The sequence below is a fragment of the Sinocyclocheilus rhinocerous genome, unplaced genomic scaffold, assembly GCF_001515625.1.
Source record: "Sinocyclocheilus rhinocerous isolate Xijiao unplaced genomic scaffold, SAMN03320098_v1.1 scaffold1198, whole genome shotgun sequence".
Classification (NCBI taxonomy): Eukaryota; Metazoa; Chordata; class Actinopteri; order Cypriniformes; family Cyprinidae; genus Sinocyclocheilus; species Sinocyclocheilus rhinocerous.
The window spans coordinates 670717-691867 of record NW_015649585.1 but is presented as its reverse complement, the minus strand read 5'-3'; the positions used below and the strand labels follow the sequence as shown (position 1 = coordinate 691867).

General features: G+C 38.1%; 1 protein-coding gene and 1 long non-coding RNA gene across 4 annotated transcripts in view; one reads left to right on the top strand and one right to left on the bottom strand.

Moving 5' to 3' along the window:
- LOC107710845 (uncharacterized) overlaps positions 1 to 778 on the bottom strand; it is a 5724-nt gene extending 4946 nt beyond the window's left edge. Inside the window, exon 1 of the long non-coding RNA XR_001636640.1 lies at positions 766 to 778. This is a non-coding gene — a long non-coding RNA (uncharacterized LOC107710845). The remainder of the gene's footprint in view (positions 1 to 765) is intronic.
- pebp4 (phosphatidylethanolamine binding protein 4) overlaps positions 1 to 21151 on the top strand; it is a 118051-nt gene that overhangs the window by 37429 nt on the left and 59471 nt on the right. Inside the window, exons 4-6 of one of the 3 annotated variants that reach the window (XM_016515696.1) lie at positions 10781 to 10879; positions 17476 to 17826; positions 19065 to 19518. In XM_016515696.1, coding sequence (XP_016371182.1) covers positions 10781 to 10879; positions 17476 to 17781 — 405 coding nt within the window. In that variant the 3' untranslated portion in view covers positions 17782 to 17826; positions 19065 to 19518. Of the gene's footprint in view, positions 1 to 10780; positions 10880 to 17475; positions 17953 to 19064; positions 19519 to 21151 lie in introns of those variants that run through there. The other 2 variants (XM_016515697.1, XM_016515698.1) reach the window with 2 other exon arrangements.

Sequence of the window (21151 nt, the reverse complement as noted above, 5' to 3'; positions counted from 1 at the left end):
GGTGCTGTGTGTACATAAAGAAGAAAAAAAAATTAATTAAATGATTTTAGCAAATGGCTGCAATATAACAAAGAGTGAAAAATTTAAGGGGGTCTGAATACTTTCCGTACCCACTGTATGTATATGTATTCATTTTAATAAAGCTTGATGTAATTTGGCCAGAATTTCAATGTGAGTGCTTCCCAAAGTAAAATGTTGTTTCCAAAATTGTATTGCAAACTTTTATATCCATTTTCCCTCTTCATCCCCACCTACCCTCTAGGACTTTATATCGTCCATTCTGTGTTTCCAGGCTGTTTCTGCATTACTAACCCTTCACTGTGGCATCTCTAATGTTGATTGCTCTGCGCGTCCACTCCTGCCCCTGCCATGCCATATTAGTGTTAGTAAGAGACGAATAGCTGGAAGTCCATGTCTGTTAATAGCAGGAAACCAACACTTAGCAGCGCACCACACTCTTGTCACCCACAGCCATTCAGTAATAACTGTAATCACTTTTCGACGTGCTGCGTTTGCATCTCTAGAGCCTTTTTGTGCAGGATGATATGAAGTTCAGGTTACAGCGGTGGGTGGTGGCATGGCAGGAGCTCTGCTTATGAGAGCCCATGACTATTCACTCTCTCCCACACACACACACACACACACACACACACACACAAACACAAACGAGCATTTGCAAATGCTAAACTCAAGCATACATGCTGCGCACAATCTGCAACTGTCTTTGTAAATGTGGACAATATGTCTGACTGTCGTACAGGACACCAGGGTTTTTGTTCCTCGACAGGGAAACTTTGCTCAAGACTGGATATCCGAAAGGTGGTTCACTATAAAAAATAAGTGAACCTTGAATATTTGCCATGTTGCCCTTGAGCAAGACACACAAATATAAAATAAAATCAGTCATGTTGATCAAAACCTGTAAAAAATTTCTTTGAGGAAATGAAAAGGAGAATTTTGCAGAATTATTAGCTGCTCTTGTCCATTCAAGAACTTTTATATGAAGCATAGAGCATATTTTTACATTTATAAGTGGCTTTTTTGCAGTAGCTCTTAATTTTGATTGACACTTTCAGATGCCTAAACTTATTCTGGGCAAAAAACAGTAGCATTTAGAATGCATTGATTTCAAACCTGGAATACCATGTTTTGTTGTGACTATTTTAAATAATTGCAAATGAAATTTGACAGCTGTGGTTGGTTACGGTTAAACATTTTGATAGATCTAATGTAATTTTACAGTACAAAACTTAAAATTTAGTATTTGGAAGTGGAAACGAATAAGTCATCTTACAATTTGAAGTGAGAAACTGTACAGAATTCATAGAATTCACTATTGATTTGATGTTTTTCATTGGAATAACTATGTTTTTTAGTCTTTTGCTATCAGCTGTGTACATTAGGGTAATGTTCAAATTAAAGTCATGTTTATTACATTATTTTAGTGTCGTGTGTTATCATGATGTTTTGTATTTGTGTGTATGACACAGAGCACCTATATTTATAGGTATAATACTATACATTAGTATTTATTTCAGCTTGTGAAAAAGCTATTTGTGGTGAGCTTTGAGTCTACATGTGGTTTTCTCATTTCCACCTGTGTTTTTCAGATGGTTGTTGTTAGTATATTATAAAAAAAAACAGGTAAAAACAGATTTTTAGTATATAAATATTATTTTACTTAATGATTTTTACTGTAAATTTAACTTTAGTAAAATGCTTTACTTTATTAAATTTGATTTTAACAGTATGTAGAACTGTAGAAATGCTGATACTTTTTTTTTCTTTTTTTCTTTTTTTCTGGCAATCACAGCTGCTATTTTTTATTTTTTTACTTCTTTTTTTACCTTTATTATATACAGTGTCTGTCTTAATGTTTCAGTGTTTTTTTGTTTTGTTTTGTTATGTTTTTAATTTTTGTCATCGTATCGAAAAGAGCTCTTCGATAAAGAATCGTAGAAAATCCACTAAAAAAACAACTGAGGGCGAGTAAATAATTGCTGAAACACCAGCCCTGGTTGTGAGATTTAAATAATATATAAGATATAAATGAGAATAAATAAAGATCTAGATCGTTGAACTAAGTGGAGTACAATTTTTATAGTTATACGTAGCCAGTGTTTCACTTTTAATAGATGAAGCTCGTCCTGTGTCTTGGTTTTATTCTTTAGTCACTCATTAAGCAAAGATATCTGAAGGTACAGACCAGTATTGACAGTAAGGGACATTTTTCCTAACCCTAAATGTTCTCTTTTAAAACAGTGACCTATGTGTGTGTGTGGGAAATGAGGACAGAGTGAAACAGAGGTGTTCAAGTGTGTGTGTGTTTCCTGTCCCAGTTTAATCTCAGCATTTCCACTGTCCCTTTTTCCACCACAGACTGGATTCAATTACTGCCCCTGCTCTGACCTTAAACCCCTTTGACCCCTGAGAGCAGCCCCATCCCATCCCCTGTCCTGATAGCAGCCCAAACCAGCCCTCCTCTCCAAACCTCCACTCTACTCCTCTGTCCTCTTCCTTTGTCCTTTCTTCTTCTGTCCTTTTGCATCCCTTTGTCTTTTTTTCCCAATACTGTTCACTTCATTTTCTCCTTACTCTTGTAGCTTGTCTCCAAACACGTATAAACTCTCTTGTTTACAAGTGTCCTCAGGTGGTCTCTGTACTGCTCCTTACTTTTCAGTGCTGTGTAATGATGATTAAGTCAAGACTGAGCCAAGAATAAATGTGCAGAAGGAATACTGTTACTTTAATGAAAGAGTTTATTAATAATTGAGCACCTTTTACAAAACAGCACGATAGTAAAGGGTGCGAGAAGAATATTGCTTGTTACATTTCAATGCTGAGCCCTGTCAGTCTTGCCAACACAGTCTAATGACAAATTATACAGTAACTATTTTAAGTTTAGGCAAATTGGTAGCAAATTTATAATAATCTATCAGTTCATCAGTGTCCTAATGTTTGGTGCGTCATTGCCCTTTGTGTTCACGATTTACTGATTCATGTAATGGGGAGCTAGTTAGTTGATTGACACATACACAATGAAATATAGATTGTTTTTGTTTTGTCTGTGTCTCAGCTCTTTTGGGAATCATTGGCACATTTTAACAATCATCTTTGGGTCTATAATGCCAAAATATGCTGTCTAGGTTTGCTAGGTTTTGAGATCTTGGAAACTTTTTTCCACCATTTGTTAGATGTAATTGTTCTCCATTTTTGAGATCAGTATTCATCTGGTGCTCTTTTTAATGGGCCAATTTCCCCTGTATTTACTCATTGATCGGCTAACCTTGCACTAAGCTACAGTCGATGATCCTTAAGCCGTCTCTGTATCTTAATCACAACACAGATACCTGTTAATTACCCAACCAGTTCAAGTGTTTTCACTGCTTAAAGAGGGATTTGGGATTGATTGCGTTGCGTTAGCTGCGGGTCCCAAGTGTGTGTTTGTGTGTGTGTGTGTTTATGGTTGTCTGTGTGTGTGTTTATGGAGAGAGAGGGAAGGATAAAGCAGAATGGATATTTATAGGCTTTTGAATGGACAAGACGGCTTGGTATCGGGTCAGGGATAAACCATGAACTTATAAACTCACAATGGGGCCTTGATTTCTCTGTACTTCTTTTCTCTCTTCATCTTAGCTACTTTGTTTTCCCATTCCTTCATTACCTACATGTTTGTCGCAGTTTCTTACTGGAATAACCCCATTTCCATAGTGTATTGGCTCATAAAAAGTAATGCGTAACTAGTGCCCAAGCACAGAATTCAAATTGCATACTTCAAGATTGATACTTAAAGCTAACTTCCAGGCTATAGTTTCCAAAACTCTTTTAGAATAGCATATTAATTGTATATTCTTGGTAGAAGGTATTGGTTTTCATTTTCACAATTGAATAAGTGAGCAATTCAATTGTAACATTGCATTGACTGCCATGGCTAAAGTCAAACGGGTCAGGCTACATGTCTCAGACTCAATGCTGAGCGTTTCAAGACAGACCTACTATGTTGCATGTTCTATGTTCCATGTTCACTGTTTCTTACTATAACGCGTACACATCAAATTACTCCTATCATACTGCAGTCTTCAAAAGACCTCCAGGCAAGAATCAGAACCCCTGATGTGAGCTTTCATTTGTGTTCTGGTGTGATGCCAAAATTTAAATCTATAAATAGTTAGGATTGTCTGTAGTACTGTAAAATTCAGTTGATTTTATGGACTAGTTAGCCTTCAAGTCTAGTGTGTATGAGGTAATGCATCTAAATTAAAGTTGGCAGGGAATGAAAATTCAACCTACTTTCTCTATGCGTGGTATAGATCATATTGTGAACAAAAAAATTGTTTATTATTACTGTTTGAAAAAAATGACCTTGTATTAAGTATGTAATAATGCATCCCGAGTTTAAAATCAATGAAAATATGTGATGATTCAAGTTGGATGTTAAACGAATCATGATACAATGTGGGGTGGGGTTTTATATGAATGTATCTCAAGGGGAACTGATTGACTGATGGTATATATATATTTTTTTTCATCTTGCCTCTGTATAATGCATATTAAAGTAGTGTTTATAAGCGCAGCGCTGCTTTGTTTAGAGCAGTAACCAAGGAAAAGTTGTATTGCGGCTGTTCTATAAGCACCACCTACTGTCAGAGAGTGAATTTGCATTCTCATTCTTTTATGTAGGCCTAGTTAGCATAATTTCACAAAGCTAAAATCAGATCATTCTGTTTTTGCTTCAAATGCATTTTCTGCACAAGCTGCATTTTCTTTTGGAAAATGTGGACATGCTGAAAGAAAAGAAAACATGTAAACAAAAAAAAAGCACAGGCAAAGTTAGGGCTGGGCGAAAAACGTATCAACGATATAATGTTTCATATCGTTCGGTATCGATAGTTATTGACATTTTCTATAACCCTTTTTAAAACAAAGAGCAATATAATTTTTTTTAATTTAACCACTGTATTTTAAATTTACTCAATTTATTAAGAAAAAATTTTTTTTGTTTTGTTTTAACAGTCAAACACAAAATAAAATTTAAACAAATATCTCCTTTCTTATGTTTTATATGCAGATTAAATAAGTCTTAAGGAAACTTTTGTCTTGTCTCCCGAGGCCACAGGAGGGCGCAATGAGCAAAATAATGCAGCGCATTAAATTGTTTATTCAGTGCAATGAAATAACAACTGTCTATAAAAGACGTGCGTAACGTCTAAATTAACATATATAAATCAAATACAATTTTGTAAATTGCATAAACAATTATGAACAAAACAGCATAATGTATTTATGCATTGCTTAATACAAAGAGCCGAAGCGCCATTCACGCAGATTGCATTTAAAAACATAAGTGAAATGAGACGCAGTGAAATGGAATAAACCTTCACAAATTTGCAATGTGTTTTCTAAAAGTTAAAATTTTTTTAACTTTGCATGGCTACATCTCTTGTGTGAGACGCGAGTGCAGCAGTCATATTTGTCCGTCTAAAAAATGCGCTGAATATACGTTCAGTGTGACTGGCTTGGTTTCGGTTTTAACCTAATTAAGATCTCCTCTGCATTGAGCTACTATATTTCTCTAATATTTTGAATGCATAACGCAGCAGCGGCGCATCTCGCGGTCTAGCCTAACAAAACATTATTTAAAATGCAACAACGTCACTTACATCATCACCGCATCTCGTGCGCCACTGATAAGGCTCCCGGACGCACACATAACATTCGATTGCACCGTTTTTGCATTCAAATGCAGTTTTTTTTATTTTAAATTTGACTATTATTCATTCTTTGTTCACAATCTCCTCATCACAGGCAGGCACACCACTCATTTCAGCATGTGTTCGTAGACTGTCTGCGTCACTCATAGCACGTGCCTATATCGTGCGCAATATCGAACATTTTTTCTAAATCTTCATCGTTATCGATGAAGGTGTACCGTCGATAAATACCGATACCGTTTTATCGGCCAGGCCTAGGCAAAGTCTTTGTTTATATAAAGTGTTTATTTTATTTGTATTATTCATTCATTTATGTTTTTTATTTGATTTGGTATTTGTTTTAAAAGTTCACTTTATTTTTGTTTAGAAAATATATTTCAATTTCTTGTGCTTTACACACAACAAAAACCCTAGACTGATCTCCAAGTCCTGGTTCCCAAAATTTTGCTGGCCTCAAACAAAGAAAACTGTGAGATCACTGATATTTTTCCATACCACTGTGTTGCTTTTCAATTGTTTTTCAATGTAAACTTGCTAGATGGACGTGTTTGACCGTTACACTCGCATCTTGCGCATGGCACAGCATTCTAAAAACAAATAAGTTGAACTTTTAAATACGCATTTCAAGGCTGTGCATTTATTCCCCATTCCTTTGCCGTGTCTTGTGTTTTTCAAAGCAAAAAAACGTATGCAACCGAACATAGCAGTAATAACTAGAAGAAAAAGCCCAAGACACAGTCCAAAGGCTGAAACACACCAGGGACTTATTTCCATTGCTGGTTAACCAGCATTATAAACCATTTTTCCCTCAAGGGACACTGTTGGTCCTTAAAATTTGAAGCATGTTAACAGCTAGGCCATGGCTCCAGCAGAGCATAATTTAAAATAATTGCATTATAGTGTAAGATACAGTATAGAACATGCTATTGTGAAATCTCTAAAAGGAAATGTCAATCAAAGTGACGTGAATTCTTGATTTTGAGCCTTGGTCTTTCTGGGCTCTTTCCTCAGAAAGTGGAAATGTTGCTGTGCAGTGTGTGTTATTGTGTTCTGCTTGATTTCTAGGCCATTCTGGTCCCTACATGACTTAAATGCATCTTAAACAAGTATGATGTCCACCAACGATCAGAACTTGTTCATGAAAGACAAATGAAAATGACTTAAATCCAAAAATAGTAAGATATTATGTTGTTTTTGAGTACACTTAAACCATACCCTGTCCCAGCTGGTGGGGGAAAGACTGCATCTCTTCACACCTTCCCTCCCTGTCCTCTCTTTCCTCTGCATTTGCTTCCTCCATCTGTCTAAATGCACATTAATTATACACATACACACATATATTCTCTACCCCAGCGACACACACCCACATAATGCATGTGCTTTCTCCACATTTTTTAGGGGAAACACTGAAAATAGGTCCTAATGTCAGTAGTGTATTGATGTTACAATAATATGATTGTTGAGACCAGAATAACGAATAAAAGTTTGGACCTATTCACCATCATGAAAGTTTTGAAACTGCACACAAGCACGTACAATGAAGCATGTACATTAAAGTACTCTAGTCAAATTATTAAAGGAATATTCTTGCATTTAAATACAACGTTAGCCCTATTAACAGTATCGGTGGCATGCTGTCATTTACCATGGAATATAATTACAACTTGTCAGTCAATTTGTAAAAAGCAATTAAAGACATTTATAGTAATGCACTTACAATGAAAGTTTAGCAGACAAGTGTGCAACACTGTAAATAAAAGAAAACATATATATGTACTTTTAAAATATGCAAGTATCACACTGTTTTTGAAAGTAAACATTACACATGTTGGCATAAGACTGGATACAACCTTAGCTGCATACATACATTCATTAAACGGTATGTACTGTATAGTATTGCAAATCTCAACTGCTTGATTGTTATATAGTGATGTGATGTGATGTCATAAAAATGTAAATATATACAATATAGTAGTGTTGTCAAAGGTATTGGTACTTCCGGTACCTGCTGATATATGGCTGCTTTCAAACGCATATTTACAAATGTAACGTGTTAGAGCATTGAGCGTTTTAGCCAATCACAAATCTCCAGTCACAGATCTCTTTCAACATATCAATCGACCCCCTTCACTTTTTTCAATTTTGTTATGTTGCAGCTTGATACAATTGTTTAAATTCTTTCTTTTTTCTCTCATTAATCTACACTCCGTACCTCATAATGACAAAGTGAAAACTGAATTTTAGAAATGTCTGTAAATTATTAAAAAGAAAAAACTGAAATATCCCATTTACATAAGTATTCAGACCCTTTGCAACATCACTTCAAATTTAGCTCAAGTGCTACCCATTTCTCTTGATCATTGCTGAGATGTTTCTACACCTTGATTGGAGTCCACCTGTGGTAAATGAAATTGATTGGACATGATTTGGGAAGGCACACACCTCTCTATAAAAGGCCTCACAGTTGACAATGCATATCAGAGCGAAAACCAAGCCATGAGATCAAAGAACCTGCCTGCAGAGCTCAGAGACCGGATTGTATCGAGGCACAGATCTGGGGAAGACTACAAAACAATTTCTGCTGCACTGAAGGTTCCCAAGAGCACAGTGGCTTCCATAATTCTCAAATGGAAGAAGTTTGGCACAACCAGGACTCTTCCAAGAGCTGGTCGCCCAGCCAAACTGAGCGATTGATGGAGAAGGGCCTTGTCTAGACTGGTGACCAAGAAACTGATGGTCACTCTAGTTGAGCTCCATGATCATATATGCAGACAGGAGAAACCTACAGAAGGACAAACATCACTGCAACACTCCACCGATCTGAGCTTTATGGCGATTTGGCCAAACTCAATTCTCTCCTCAGGGAAGACACACTTGGAATTTACAAAACAGCACCTAAAGGACCCTCAGACTGTGAGAAACAAGATTATCTGGTCTGATGAACCTCATTTCTAAGCATCATGTTTGAAGGAAACCAGCTCTGCTCATCACCTGGTGCCATCCATCCCAAAAGTAAAGTGTGCTGGTAGCAGCCTCGTGCTGTGGGGGTGTTTTCAGCGGCAGGGACTGGGTGACTGGTCAGGGTTGAGGGAAAGCTGAATGGAGCAAAGTACAGAGATATCCTCAATGAAAACCTGTTCCACAGCTCTCAGGACCTCAGACTGGGCCGAAGGTTCACCTTCCAGCATGACAATGACCCTAAGCCACTCCTGTGTTGCCTTGGACAACTCTGTGAATGTCCTAGAGTGGCCCAGCCAGAGCCCTGACTTATGACCCTATCGAACATCTCTGGAGAAACCTGAAATTGGCGGTCCACCGACAGTCCCCATCCAACCTGACCAAGCTTGAGAGGATTGCATAGAAGAATCCAGAATCCCCCAATCCAGGTGTGTAAAGCTTATTGAGTCATACCCAAAAAGACTCAAGGCTGTAATTGCTGCCAAAAGTGCTTGAACTAAAAATGAATTTAAACAATTGTAGTATCAGGCTGCAACTAACAAAATTGAAAAAAGTGAAGGGGGTCTGAATACTTTCTGAATCCAGTGTGTGTGTTAGGGATGGGCGATATCTTATCATTCACGATATACTGGTGAAAAGTGTATGTGTCAAATATTGCAATTTATGTCAATTGATATGTACTGTATAAATAGATCTGTGCGTTAAGTGTAAAATAAAAGTTTTTGTTTACATAATATATTTGTGTACTGTGTATATTTATTATGTTCCATATCTCGGACGAGCCCCCAATGACAGTATGATTAAAGGTGTATGTAATGCAACATTAAACTCCTGATATTTATTTAAGTGCTGCTTTAGCAAGTATTACTAATTATTTATTCACTTCCAAAGGTTTCATCAGCCCTTCATCATGGCCGTTTGGATAAAAATCGCATTTTCGGCAACAGGTCTGAGGAGGGTATTTAATCTGTCCACAGGGGGTCAGATCAGTGAGATCCAGTCAGGGTTTACAGTGACAGCCCGTGGAGGAGGCAGCATTGTTCTGCCTCTTTGAATATCACCTGGAGCTGCTATCACTTAAACTTAAACATCATCCTATTATTAGGCTTATGGTTGTTTGAGCTTATGTCAGGTGAGCAGAGGATTTAGGCTCTAGAGACCTTAGAATTATCAGGGATTTTTATTTGCATGCTTTAGTTGCTTAAACATAGGCTTGTATGATTAGAGTTGATTATAAATTGCCTTGAGGCTGCAGAGGAAATCAGAAAATGGGTTTCCTGGACTGGCAAAAATAAAATAATAAAAAACGTGTAAACTTAAACTCAATAAAATCATTTAAAAATTACCTCTGTTTAATATAAGGCTTTATTTTAATATGTTTAATTTGTATAATAATTTAAATTTGTATGCTTTATAATGGAAACCTAATTTTTGGGTATTTTATTTTATTGTCACCGTTTTATGAGTTTAATGAGTTTTATTTTCCTGTATATGCCATATGGGTTCAATTTCTACAGTGTTTCACTTTTGTCTCCGTCTTAGTCTTGATGTTGTGGGGAGGGGCTATTGTTGCATGGCAACAATCGTGATTGACAGCACTGTTTTCTTGAGAGAGGCGTATAATAATAACGCTATCATATGGTCTGGCAGATTTTGGGCTCGGCACCAGGGATGACAAATGTGCTCACGCAATAATTCAATCTGCTCTCCCAATTCTTCAACTTTACGGGGACTTGCAAAGATGAGTAGTTGGAGCAATTAAGTTGGTCAGTCATTGTTAATGTGTAGCACCCAAAATATGTGCCAGGTTGTTTATGGAGAAGTGTTTTTCATAAAAAAAGAGAGAAAGAGAGAGAGGGAGAGAAAGTAAAGAAAACTTCGCAGACAGATTGTGATTTGGTGAATGTGTGAGAATGGAAGGTGGTCTGAGATTATCAGTAACTAATTAAAGTTTTCTTCCGTACGTCACTTGATAAAAACGCTGGGTTTTCAGCGATAGTTAAAGTAAATGATGCTTCTGAAGGAAATAGCAGGAGGAAAGTGATGATGAGAACAAAAAACAAAACACATGTAATGTTTTCATCTTTCTTTCTTTCTTTCTTTCTTTCTAGGAGAAGAAATACACTCTATTAATGGTGGATCCAGATGCTCCTAGTCGTCAGAAACCTTCTCGCGCGTACTGGAGACACTGGTTACTGGTTGACATTAAGGTACGTCACATCTCCCAAAAAAGTCTTCGAAACGCAGATGCTGTCTCCTCCTAATTTGATGTTTTACAGACTCGTTATAACCTCTGTGACTTCATGAATGTTCTTCTTTGATATAATGAATCTTCAAGCCTGTTAATGCAAGTCAGTGTATTTAATCTGAATATTATCAAGAACAAAGCCTTAAAATAAAGGTTGCTTAAAGCAGCGCTTTGGCACGGACAATCCTGGACATAATGTGCAAAGCAAAAGGTGTCAGAAACACTTTGGTGGGCAAACAATTCCTGGATCGTGTGGACCGTATCTGCACCTTCCATGTGTTTCACACTTGTGCTGCGTTTCCGATGAGTTACATAATTACTGAGTAAAAATATCATGTTAGTCATCAGCGCTCTGCTCCGGCGGGATCTAGAGGCAGATTCATCAGGCTGTGCATGGGGACGCTGTGTTTAAACAACCGGGGATGAGACACACTTTAATTGCTCAATATTAAGTCAATATTCTTTCATCCTTTCTTAATCTCGCAGGCTATTTGTTTACGTGCACTTTCTTTCTCAGTTGTTCTAGCTGTGGTCCTATTGGTTCACAGGGGAGCCCAGTGGTTCCAATAAAGTTTGTAACTACATGTCAGAAATATATGAAAAATGACTGATGTCTCGTACACAAGTTACAAAAAATTAAGTTTGTAAGAATGAATTTCCTTTCTTGACATTCAAGTTTTTCTGTTTGGAAGCGTTTGTGACAATCATGTGGGCAAATGGTTCTCCTGTGTAATGGGAATGATTGCACGTCAGTTCTCCTTCAGACATGGGAACTACAGACAGGCCTACTTATATATATATATATATATATGTGTGTGTAATGTACAGTTCATTCAAAAAATGGGAATTATGTCATCATTTATTCAGTGTCAGGTCATTCCAAACTTGTATGTTTTTTTCTTCATTGGAACACAAAAGGAGACATCAAGCAGAATTTTCACGCTGCTGTTTCATTCACAATGAAAGTGAATGGTAGCCATAACAGTAGTCTATAAGATCTGTACACTATTTCCAAGTCTTTTTAAATCATATAATTTTGTGTGATTAAAAAGGCTAAAATTGTAAGTTATTTAATTATAATATTTCAAGTCTTATTCATGTTTGTACATATCCAAATATGACAAGGCAAGATATGTCATTCCAGCTTTGACATAAGTAATTCCAATGCCATTGGTTTTGAGCAGTATTTTAATATTATATAATATTTATATAGTATAATATTTGTTAATATTTTGAATGAGCTTTTTTATTCACTTAGATTTATTTTTGTTATTTTTATATTTATTTTAAGTTTTAGTAATGTATTTGATACGCTTTTTCTTTTCTACTTCTGATTTAGTGTTTGCTGCTTCAGTCACTTAGCTTTATTTTAAAGTTTTTTATTTTTATTGTTAAGTTTATTTTAATTTTAGTTCAAATTTTAGTAATTTTGTTATATACTTCTGTGATTTTAGTACTTCAACTTTAACTTTTCTTATTTCAGGTTGCCAAGTTTTCAAAGTTTAAATTTCAACTGATATTTATATTTAGTTTTAATTCAGATTTAATTCAATTAACCAACACTAATTTCCGTTTCGGTTTACAATAACCATGCTGATTTGGGGTGCCAAATGCAATATACAAATCACACAAATGATAGATGTATTTGAGCACAAAGGACTATTTTTTTTTTAATCATTTTTGGGTCATTTTTGAAATCCCAGTCCCCATTCATTTTCATTGTGTGGAAAAGAGCAGCTTGAACATTCAATATGATATGATAAGAGATATCTCTCTTTGTGCTGCATGTAAGAAAAAAAGCCATCAAGTTTTAAATGTCACATCGGTGTGTAAATGATAACTGAATTGTCATTTTTGGATGGACTATCCCTTTAATTGTACCATTTTCCTGTGGTTTCGTGACAGGATATATATATAAAATAGTGCTAAGGATGATCCTACGGCTACAAAAAAGCAACACTCCGTCATTCAGCAGGCGTTTTACTCGTAAATCACCATACAGATACATTTTCTAAAAGCAGCATATGATCACAGTCCCTGGAAGCGAGGCCGTCTCCAGCGCTAGTTCAGCCCTGCCCTCCTCTCCATCTCGCAGAGAACACATCGGTGTGTAAATGATAACTGAATTGTCATTTTTGGATGGACTATCCCTTTAATTGTACCATTTTCCTGTGGTTTCGTGACAGGATATATATATAAAATAGTGCTAAGGATGATCCTACGGCTACAAAAAAGCAACACTCCGTCATTCAGCAGGCGTTTTACTCGTAAATCACCATACAGATACATTTTCTAAAAGCAGCATATGATCACAGTCCCTGGAAGCGAGGCCGTCTCCAGCGCGAGTTAAGCCCTGCCCTCCTCTCCATCTCGCAGAGAAGAGACGAGCCTCCTCCCCGTCTGGCCAGGCGACACATTGTGAATAAACAAATGTATTTCAGGTGCTCAGACAGACAACCTCTCAATACACTGTCACTGTGTGGGTGGCGGCATGCCGCCTGTCTGCTCCCTGATTGGCCATCTCGTTGCGCTGTGTGTATGATGAGGAGCCGTGGTTGGTCAGAGGTTTAATGAGGCTGGTGGGAGGTGAGTAATTGCCGCGGTGACTTCCTCTAACCTCGCCGAAGTTATAATAACATCCCGTGTGAATGTGTGGAATTATCTGTCCTGGAATACTCCTGGGCTTCAGACTTGAAGCAGGTGCCACACAAATGAACAATTCCCCTCTCACTCCAACACCTTATTTAGAAATCTGCCCTGTAATTCCTTTTTTTAGAAATTAAATTACAACCCTGATTTGGCTTGTTACTCCCCCTACAAGCAAATGTAATGTCTTTTGTGTATTGCATGCAAACACAATGTAGGAGAGCAAAAGTTGTTCTTCATTTTCACTCTTCTATCCAAACTCATGTCAGAGAGCACGTTTTGGTTTCCATGATAACCTGGTTTTGACTCATGGGATGTCGAAACATTACATCTCTCTTAGTTTTTATGAGAAACTAAAAATAGAGGTGTATTAAAAGCAAAAAATAAAAAATGTCATTATCTGTTGTTCAATGAATTTCAGTGTGTAATTTAACTTAGTTATTCCTGTATAGGTATCGCTGCTATTGTGTTTAGCGATATATCAACTTTTTTCTGTGTTTGCAGAATAATAGCACAGCTTTATTAGTTATTGAAAATGCAATGGAAATGCAGTTTTTAGGTCAATGTTTAGGTCAAATGGTGTACATAAAAAGTCATATGATCATTCTTCAACGTACTATAACCTTCAAGAAAGTATAAGTATCTCAAGTATATGGGGTTTCCCTTGCCATTAATGTTTGGATGACTCCTTGTTTACACTGCATTACGGCTCCAACACGGCCACCAGAGCTGACCGCGGCCACTCTAGTCAATGCTGTTTATACCAGCCACGCCGCAGCACGTTTTAGAAGCATCACAGAACTCTCCATGTTGCTTCTGTAAAGATACACGCATATGTCTCCTTAGATTAAATAATGGTTAGTGCAGTGGCTGTGATATACATAACCCTACTAAAATCCATCAGCGTGACTTATTGCGAGAGGAAAAAAACGCTTTAGTTGCATAACATCGGTTAACAGAAACGCCGTCTCTTTTATCGACATGTATAAAATATTGCTTAAGTTTTCTGCAAATCTGTAATGGAAGCAGCTATTGTAAAGGAACAACAAGGTGATGCTCGTTCAGTGACCATAGCTAAATCAGTAGATTAAACCAGACATGACACAGAAATGTTCTACACCAGACAAGATAAGACTAGAAGTGTCAGTCCTGTGTCTTGTGTTTTCCTCCCCCACGTGCTCCATGACCTAGTTTCTCCCTCGTGTTGATTGTGTTCTTTGATTTCAGGTGTTCCCTCATTAGTTTCCATGGTTTTTGATTAATTACTCCACCTGTTTCAGTTCTCCCTGATTACGTTCCCTGAGTATATTAGCCCTGTTTCCTGAGTCCTGCGTCCTGTCTTAATCGTCGATTCCCCGTGCTATGTTTGTTTTCCTTCCTTGTGAATAAATAAAGACTGTTCCTCGTTTCTCTCCATCGTCTCCGCGTTCCTTCGTTCCAACACAGCAGCACCGTGACAGAAGACAGGACTGATACAAGATGACAGATGCTAAGGACAGGCTGTGGTGTTTGCGGCAGGCTGGTCGGAAGTTGGAGAGATATGTGGAGGAATTCCTTGAGCTTTCCACGACGCCGCTCTCGGGGCATGTTTCCAGCTGGGGCTGGACGATGATACAATCCGCTGCGATCTCCCGACGTGTGATTTCCCCCTGATCGAGCTGATTGATCTCGACCTTTATTTGAACGGTTCCGATTACGAAGTGGAAGAAGTAAAGGATCATTTAAAGTCTCCTCGCCCAGCCCCCTCTGGAACGCATCGTGTCTCCCCAGCTCACCCCACGCCAGGAACCCCCACATACCTCACCAACGGCTCCGACCACCTGCCCAACCCAATGTACCCCCGAGTTCTCCGAAGCTCCTCCCTGGTCCTCAGCCCAGAGTCGCCGGCCGCTCCGAAGTCAAGCCGTGAACCATGTTCCATGTTCAACCCCGCTGGCTGCTCCATGTTCACGTCCGCCGGCCGCTCCATGTTCAATCCTGCTGGCCGCTCCAAAGTCAAGCCCGCCGGCCGCTCCATGTTCAAGTCCGCCGGCCGCTCCGAAGTCAAGCCCGCTGGCCGCTCCATGTTCAAGCCCGCCGGCCGCTCCGAAGTCAAGACCGCCGGCCGTTCCACTGTCAAGCCCGCCGGCCAACACACTCCCAAGCCCTCAGCTGACAGCAGCAGTCTCCGTCACCTCTGCTCTAAGAAGGAGAATACGGAGGAAGAGACTGGGCTCCAGCCCCTGAGTCCGCTCCAGTGTCGGCTTCAGCCAGTGAAGTCTGGGTTGGACTTCACTTGGAGTCCAACCCAGAAAGAAACCCTGTTTCTAAGTCCAGCCCAGAGAGGGCTCCTGTTCCTGAGTTGGGCCCAGAGAGGGTCGCTGTTCCCACGTCTGGCCCTGGAAGGGCCACTGTTCCCGAGTCAAGCCCAGGGAGGGCCGCTGTTCCCACATCTGGCCCAGGGAGGGCCACAGGTACCGCGTCAGGCCCACGGAGGGCCTCATGGGCCGATATTTTCCCCAATTATTTTTTTTGGGGGAGTTATAGGGATCCGGCCGTAGAGGCCGGTCCAAGTGCCGAGGCCAGGCCCCCTGAGTTCCCTACTCCGCCATGGCTTCCTAGTCTGCCTGATCCGCCATGGCTCCCTGAACTGCCTGGTCCACCATGGGTCCCGGAACGGGTACCACTCTGGAGGCCTACCATCCCGTGTAAGCCTGTCCTGAGGGACCTCCAGAACGCCCACCCCCCTTCCCCGTTGGATGTTGTGTGGCGCATGGACACACCTTCAGGGAGGGGGGAGTAATGTCAGTCATGTGTCTTGTGTTTTCCTCCCCCTCGTGTTGATTGTGTTCTTTGATTTCAGGTGTTCCCTCATTAGTTTCCATGGTTTTTGATTAATTACTCCACCTGTTTCAGTTCTCCCTGATTACATTCCCTGAGTATATTAGCCCTGTGTTTCCTGAGTCCTACGTCCTGTCTTAATCGTAGATTCCCCGTGCTATGTGTATTTTCCTTCCTTGTGAATAAATAAAGACTGTTCCTCGTTTCTCTCCATCATATCCGCGTTCCAACACAGCAGCACTGTGACAAGAAGACAGTGAAATCATAATCAATCAAATTAATAAAAGCTAAACAATTGTGACAATATTTAAAATACGTACTCTGAGGCTGCTGCAGTATTTGTTATGGAATATACTTGTTTGTTCACACAGAGATCCTCAACTTAAGTTAATTTAACACGTCATAAAGAACATGGACATAGACTTGAAAGATACATCAAATTGTTTGTGTGACATTTACCATTGATCAGTGAAATTTTGCAGTCAAAATACAGGAATCTGTGTGATCAGGAGTTTTATGTTAGTGTGAAAAAAGATTTCGGTATGGTAACATGTTCACCAATAGGAAGACATTGACATCTGTGCTTCATGCATCATGCATTGCTACACTATTGACATTAAATAACTTTTTTTTACCCACTAAAATTATTTCTTTTGAAAATTCATCAGGGTTTTGTTTTGCACCTTTAGTGTTTAGACCATTTTTGCTTAGTCAGACAATAAAATAGCCAGATAAAACCTTTTAGGCTTGCATTGAAAGAAAATGCAATGTATTCAAAACCATCTTAGCAACCACTCAGAAATGCTTTAGCAGCTACTTTAAACATCCTAGCATAATGGCAGTGACTTTTGCATGGACAAGCAGCATCTGTTTTCAAATCTCATTCATTCATTGATTCATTCACCTCGTCTGGCTGACATACAATTATTTATGCATTCTCTTGAATGCAATGTCTTATACAATCCTGTGTTAATTAGTGATTTTGTCATCAACGCTCATACAAGTTTTGCCTCGACCTTTGTCCATCTGAAGGAGGTATTTCTAACACTTTATTGGAACCATATTTAGTTTGTCATTTCCTCTGTTTGGCAGCATGTGTGCAGATGGACCCTTCCTCCCGTATTGCTGCCAACTCGCCACTCGCAGTCAGTCGCCATCTCCAGTCACCACTCGAGATTTCTGGCACTCGTCGCAAACCAGAGAGCCCACTCCACACATTTGTGTTATTGTGCGGAGCATTTCTCCCTCAGTGACACATCATCTTATGCTCTTCGGCTCTTCATCCAACAGTTACCGTGCAACTGGACTGCGCTCGGGCACTTGAACTGTTCCTGGCTCAGGCCTGACCAGTCCTGCTTTTCTCCAACCAGCCATTCATGCCTCTCAAGATCCTGTTAACCGTTGTCTGGGACTTTCATTGCAATTCAAGAGCTCTTGACTGGGGTAATTAACTCAAAAGTGCAAGGCTTTGGACTGTCATTTTGTGTACAAGATCATGATTATATTTCTTGTAGCTTTCCACTTTATCACTAATTTTTTTGTGCATTTTGGTATTTTCAGTACAAACCACATCTCTCAGTCTGCAAAACTATTTGCTTGTTAAAGCAAGCATCTCAAAAAGTATTGCCTATACTTAACCCTAACCTCTAAATATTATATTGAAAATAATAACATGAATGAGAACTCGAATCATGTGGAGACGTGCTGTTTTTTTTTCTAAACAGTCAGACGGACAAAATGTCCTAACGATACAAGATATGATGCAACACTGGCACAAAAATAACATATTTTTCTGCATGTTAATCAGTTTTATGGCCCCTTACAGCTCAAGCTATGTTTTTTTTTTTTACTAATTATTATTTTACTAACTATTATTACTAATACTACTATTAGTAGTACTAAATTATTATTAATATTAAACAGATATTATTACAATATTAGATGGATGGATGGATGGATGGATGGACTTAATTATTAATAGTAGTATAGTATTAAACAATTATATATATATATAATTTAATATCATTGTTTGATTATTGTTTGAATATCATTGTGTGATTTTCAAAAGAAACAAGAACATCCAAATTGTGAACTCAATATGATCAAATAATAATATTAAAATATTACTATTATAATATTCCATATAAATAATATCATATAGTATAATATAACTATATATTAGCATTGTAACATTAAATATTATAACTTTAAATTATAATATTAATGCTTTAATTAGAGTTTGAATATCATCTTGCAGAATTTACCTCTGATCTTGAAAATACATTTTCAAAGGGAAAAAAAATAATGTTCAAATTGTGAACTCTTTATGAACAATTAAATGTACTCCTTGACAAAGATTATCTCAGTCACTATGTATTTTGAATAATGTTAGAATTGTTAAATTTTTTATTCATTGTTATTCATTTATTTGAAGAGAGAGCTCCGCCCACACAAACACATCCCATTGTCTTACATTATAGGAGGGACCTGAGACATATCTAGAGAATAGAGTACCATAAAAAGGTGTGATCTTTAAGGTAAACAAACGCTAGCAAACAATACTAATGTCTGAACTATGAATACCATTGTTAACCATATGTAGCCACTGTAAGAGTGAAAAGAACTTCCAAAGTATCTACTGTATTTCCACAGTGGACGCCTGTTGATTTTTTTCATTTTAGGAAGCCGATGCAGATTGAATTGGTAATGAAGTTATTAATTCTGTTGGAGCAGATGGTGATGGAAGAGGGGAATGGGGAGCTGAAATGCCCCTGTAGCTCCGCACTCAGCCCGCCTGACCCGTTCTGTCTCTCAGTTCCCTCCTGCTCATGGAATACTACCAAAAAACAATCCCCGAACAGCTTGTTCTGCCTCAAACGGACTTTTCCTCCAGATCACACCGCTCCTATGTCTTGCTCTGTCTGATTTCAGTATCTCTTTCTCTCGCTCTCTCTTTCTCCTCACATGAAAGCGGATGTTTTGTTTGCTCTGCCGACAGAAACAAAAGGCAGAGTCATTAGCGATAGAGAGTAGTTTGCTTATGTAAATAAACCGCTAGGTGAAAAATCCTTCTTTACTTTTCACCCTAATAGTCCACCCACAGATTGCAGTATCACATCACCCAATAGCTGTTGGCGAATCACATAATTATTAACAGTAATCTTGCACAGGAGTTTTGCAACATTATAATTATTATTTAAAAACACTTGAATTGATTTCAAGTTCTCTTCCATTCCAAAAATCACATTTTTAATCAGTATTTTGTCTTAATTTCTAGGAAGAATGTCTAAACAAGCAATATATTAAGTAGGGCTTTAAATAATAATATGATCATTTTAAATGAAATATACATATAAAATACATTTATTATTTATTTGCAGATGTCACTTGCTTTGATGTTTTATAGAATGCAAAGCCATCCAGACATTTTCCCACAGAAATCACATTCAAACCAAGCCGTTTTCTGATGGTTAACGTGACCAAATAGAACTTGTTGTGAAATCTGTGTGGGGAAATATTTCGCCTTCATGTTAAATTCCCAATTGCATGGATTCCTTTTCAAATGACTGGATTTGGCCTGTGAAAATTCACCATGCAATGTTAAATGTGACCCCACCTTTAGATAGTTCAGGCTATAGGCACAGCTTAGGCACATACTAAGCACATACTATGCTGTTTCTTACTAGTTGATAATAGTGAAAATAAAGTGTCCAAATTGTTTTTGGGGTCATTGTATCTGTGTGGGCCTGACTGAATGACATTGTCAGCGTTTTTCCCTTCACAAAGTCCAAACTGACCCTGACACACCCGCATACGCTCATCTCTCTCTCTCAATCACACACACCCTCCCATTCACTGTTCTCCATTTAGAGAGCCGGACACAAGTGAATGTGAGTCTCAGTCACAATAGAGTGTTTTGACAATTCATGCTAATTGCTAACAGACAGATATTGGATTAAATGTTACCAACAATTGAAGGTTTTTTTTTTTTTTTTTGCAGAAGAAAGAAACTCATACATGGTTTACAACAACCTAAGGGTGAATAAATAATGACAGAATTTTCATTTTTTGGTGAACTATCCCTTTAAGACATATTCATGTTGTAAGTAGATGCAGGACTGCGGCTCTCTAGGACCGAACTTGCCTACCCCTGGTTTAGCCGATATTATCGGCCGATATGAGCCTGTAGCAGATATATCGGTATCGGCGAATATGCCGCCAATATGAACTTTTTTTTATTTTTATAGAGCTATAACACAGATGAAATGCTTCTAAATGGTGTAATTACTTATTTTGTCCAGCAGAGCGTGCTCCATTGTTTGCTACTGGCGACTCAGGTCAGTGTAGAGATGTGCGGATGAGCTCAAACTTCACCCGAGTCCACTACTTCAAATAAAGTATCCGCACCTATACACTGCAAAAAATGCTTTTCTTACTTAGTTTTTTTGTCTTGTTTTCAGCCAAAATATCAAAAAATTCTTAAATCAAGAAGGATTTTCTAGACAAGTAAAAACTGTTGTCTTGTTTTCAGAAAAAACATGTCAAAATTAAGTGAGTTTTTGCTTGAAACAAACAAAATAATCTTATTTCAAACAGAAAACAAGATTATTTTGCTTACCCCATTGGCAGATTATTTTGCTTGTTTCAAGCAAAAACACTTAATTTTGACATGTTTTTTCTGAAAACAAGACAATAATTTTTACTTGTCTAGAAAAATCCTTCTTGATTTAAGAATTTTTAGATATTTTGGCTGGAAACAAGACAAAAA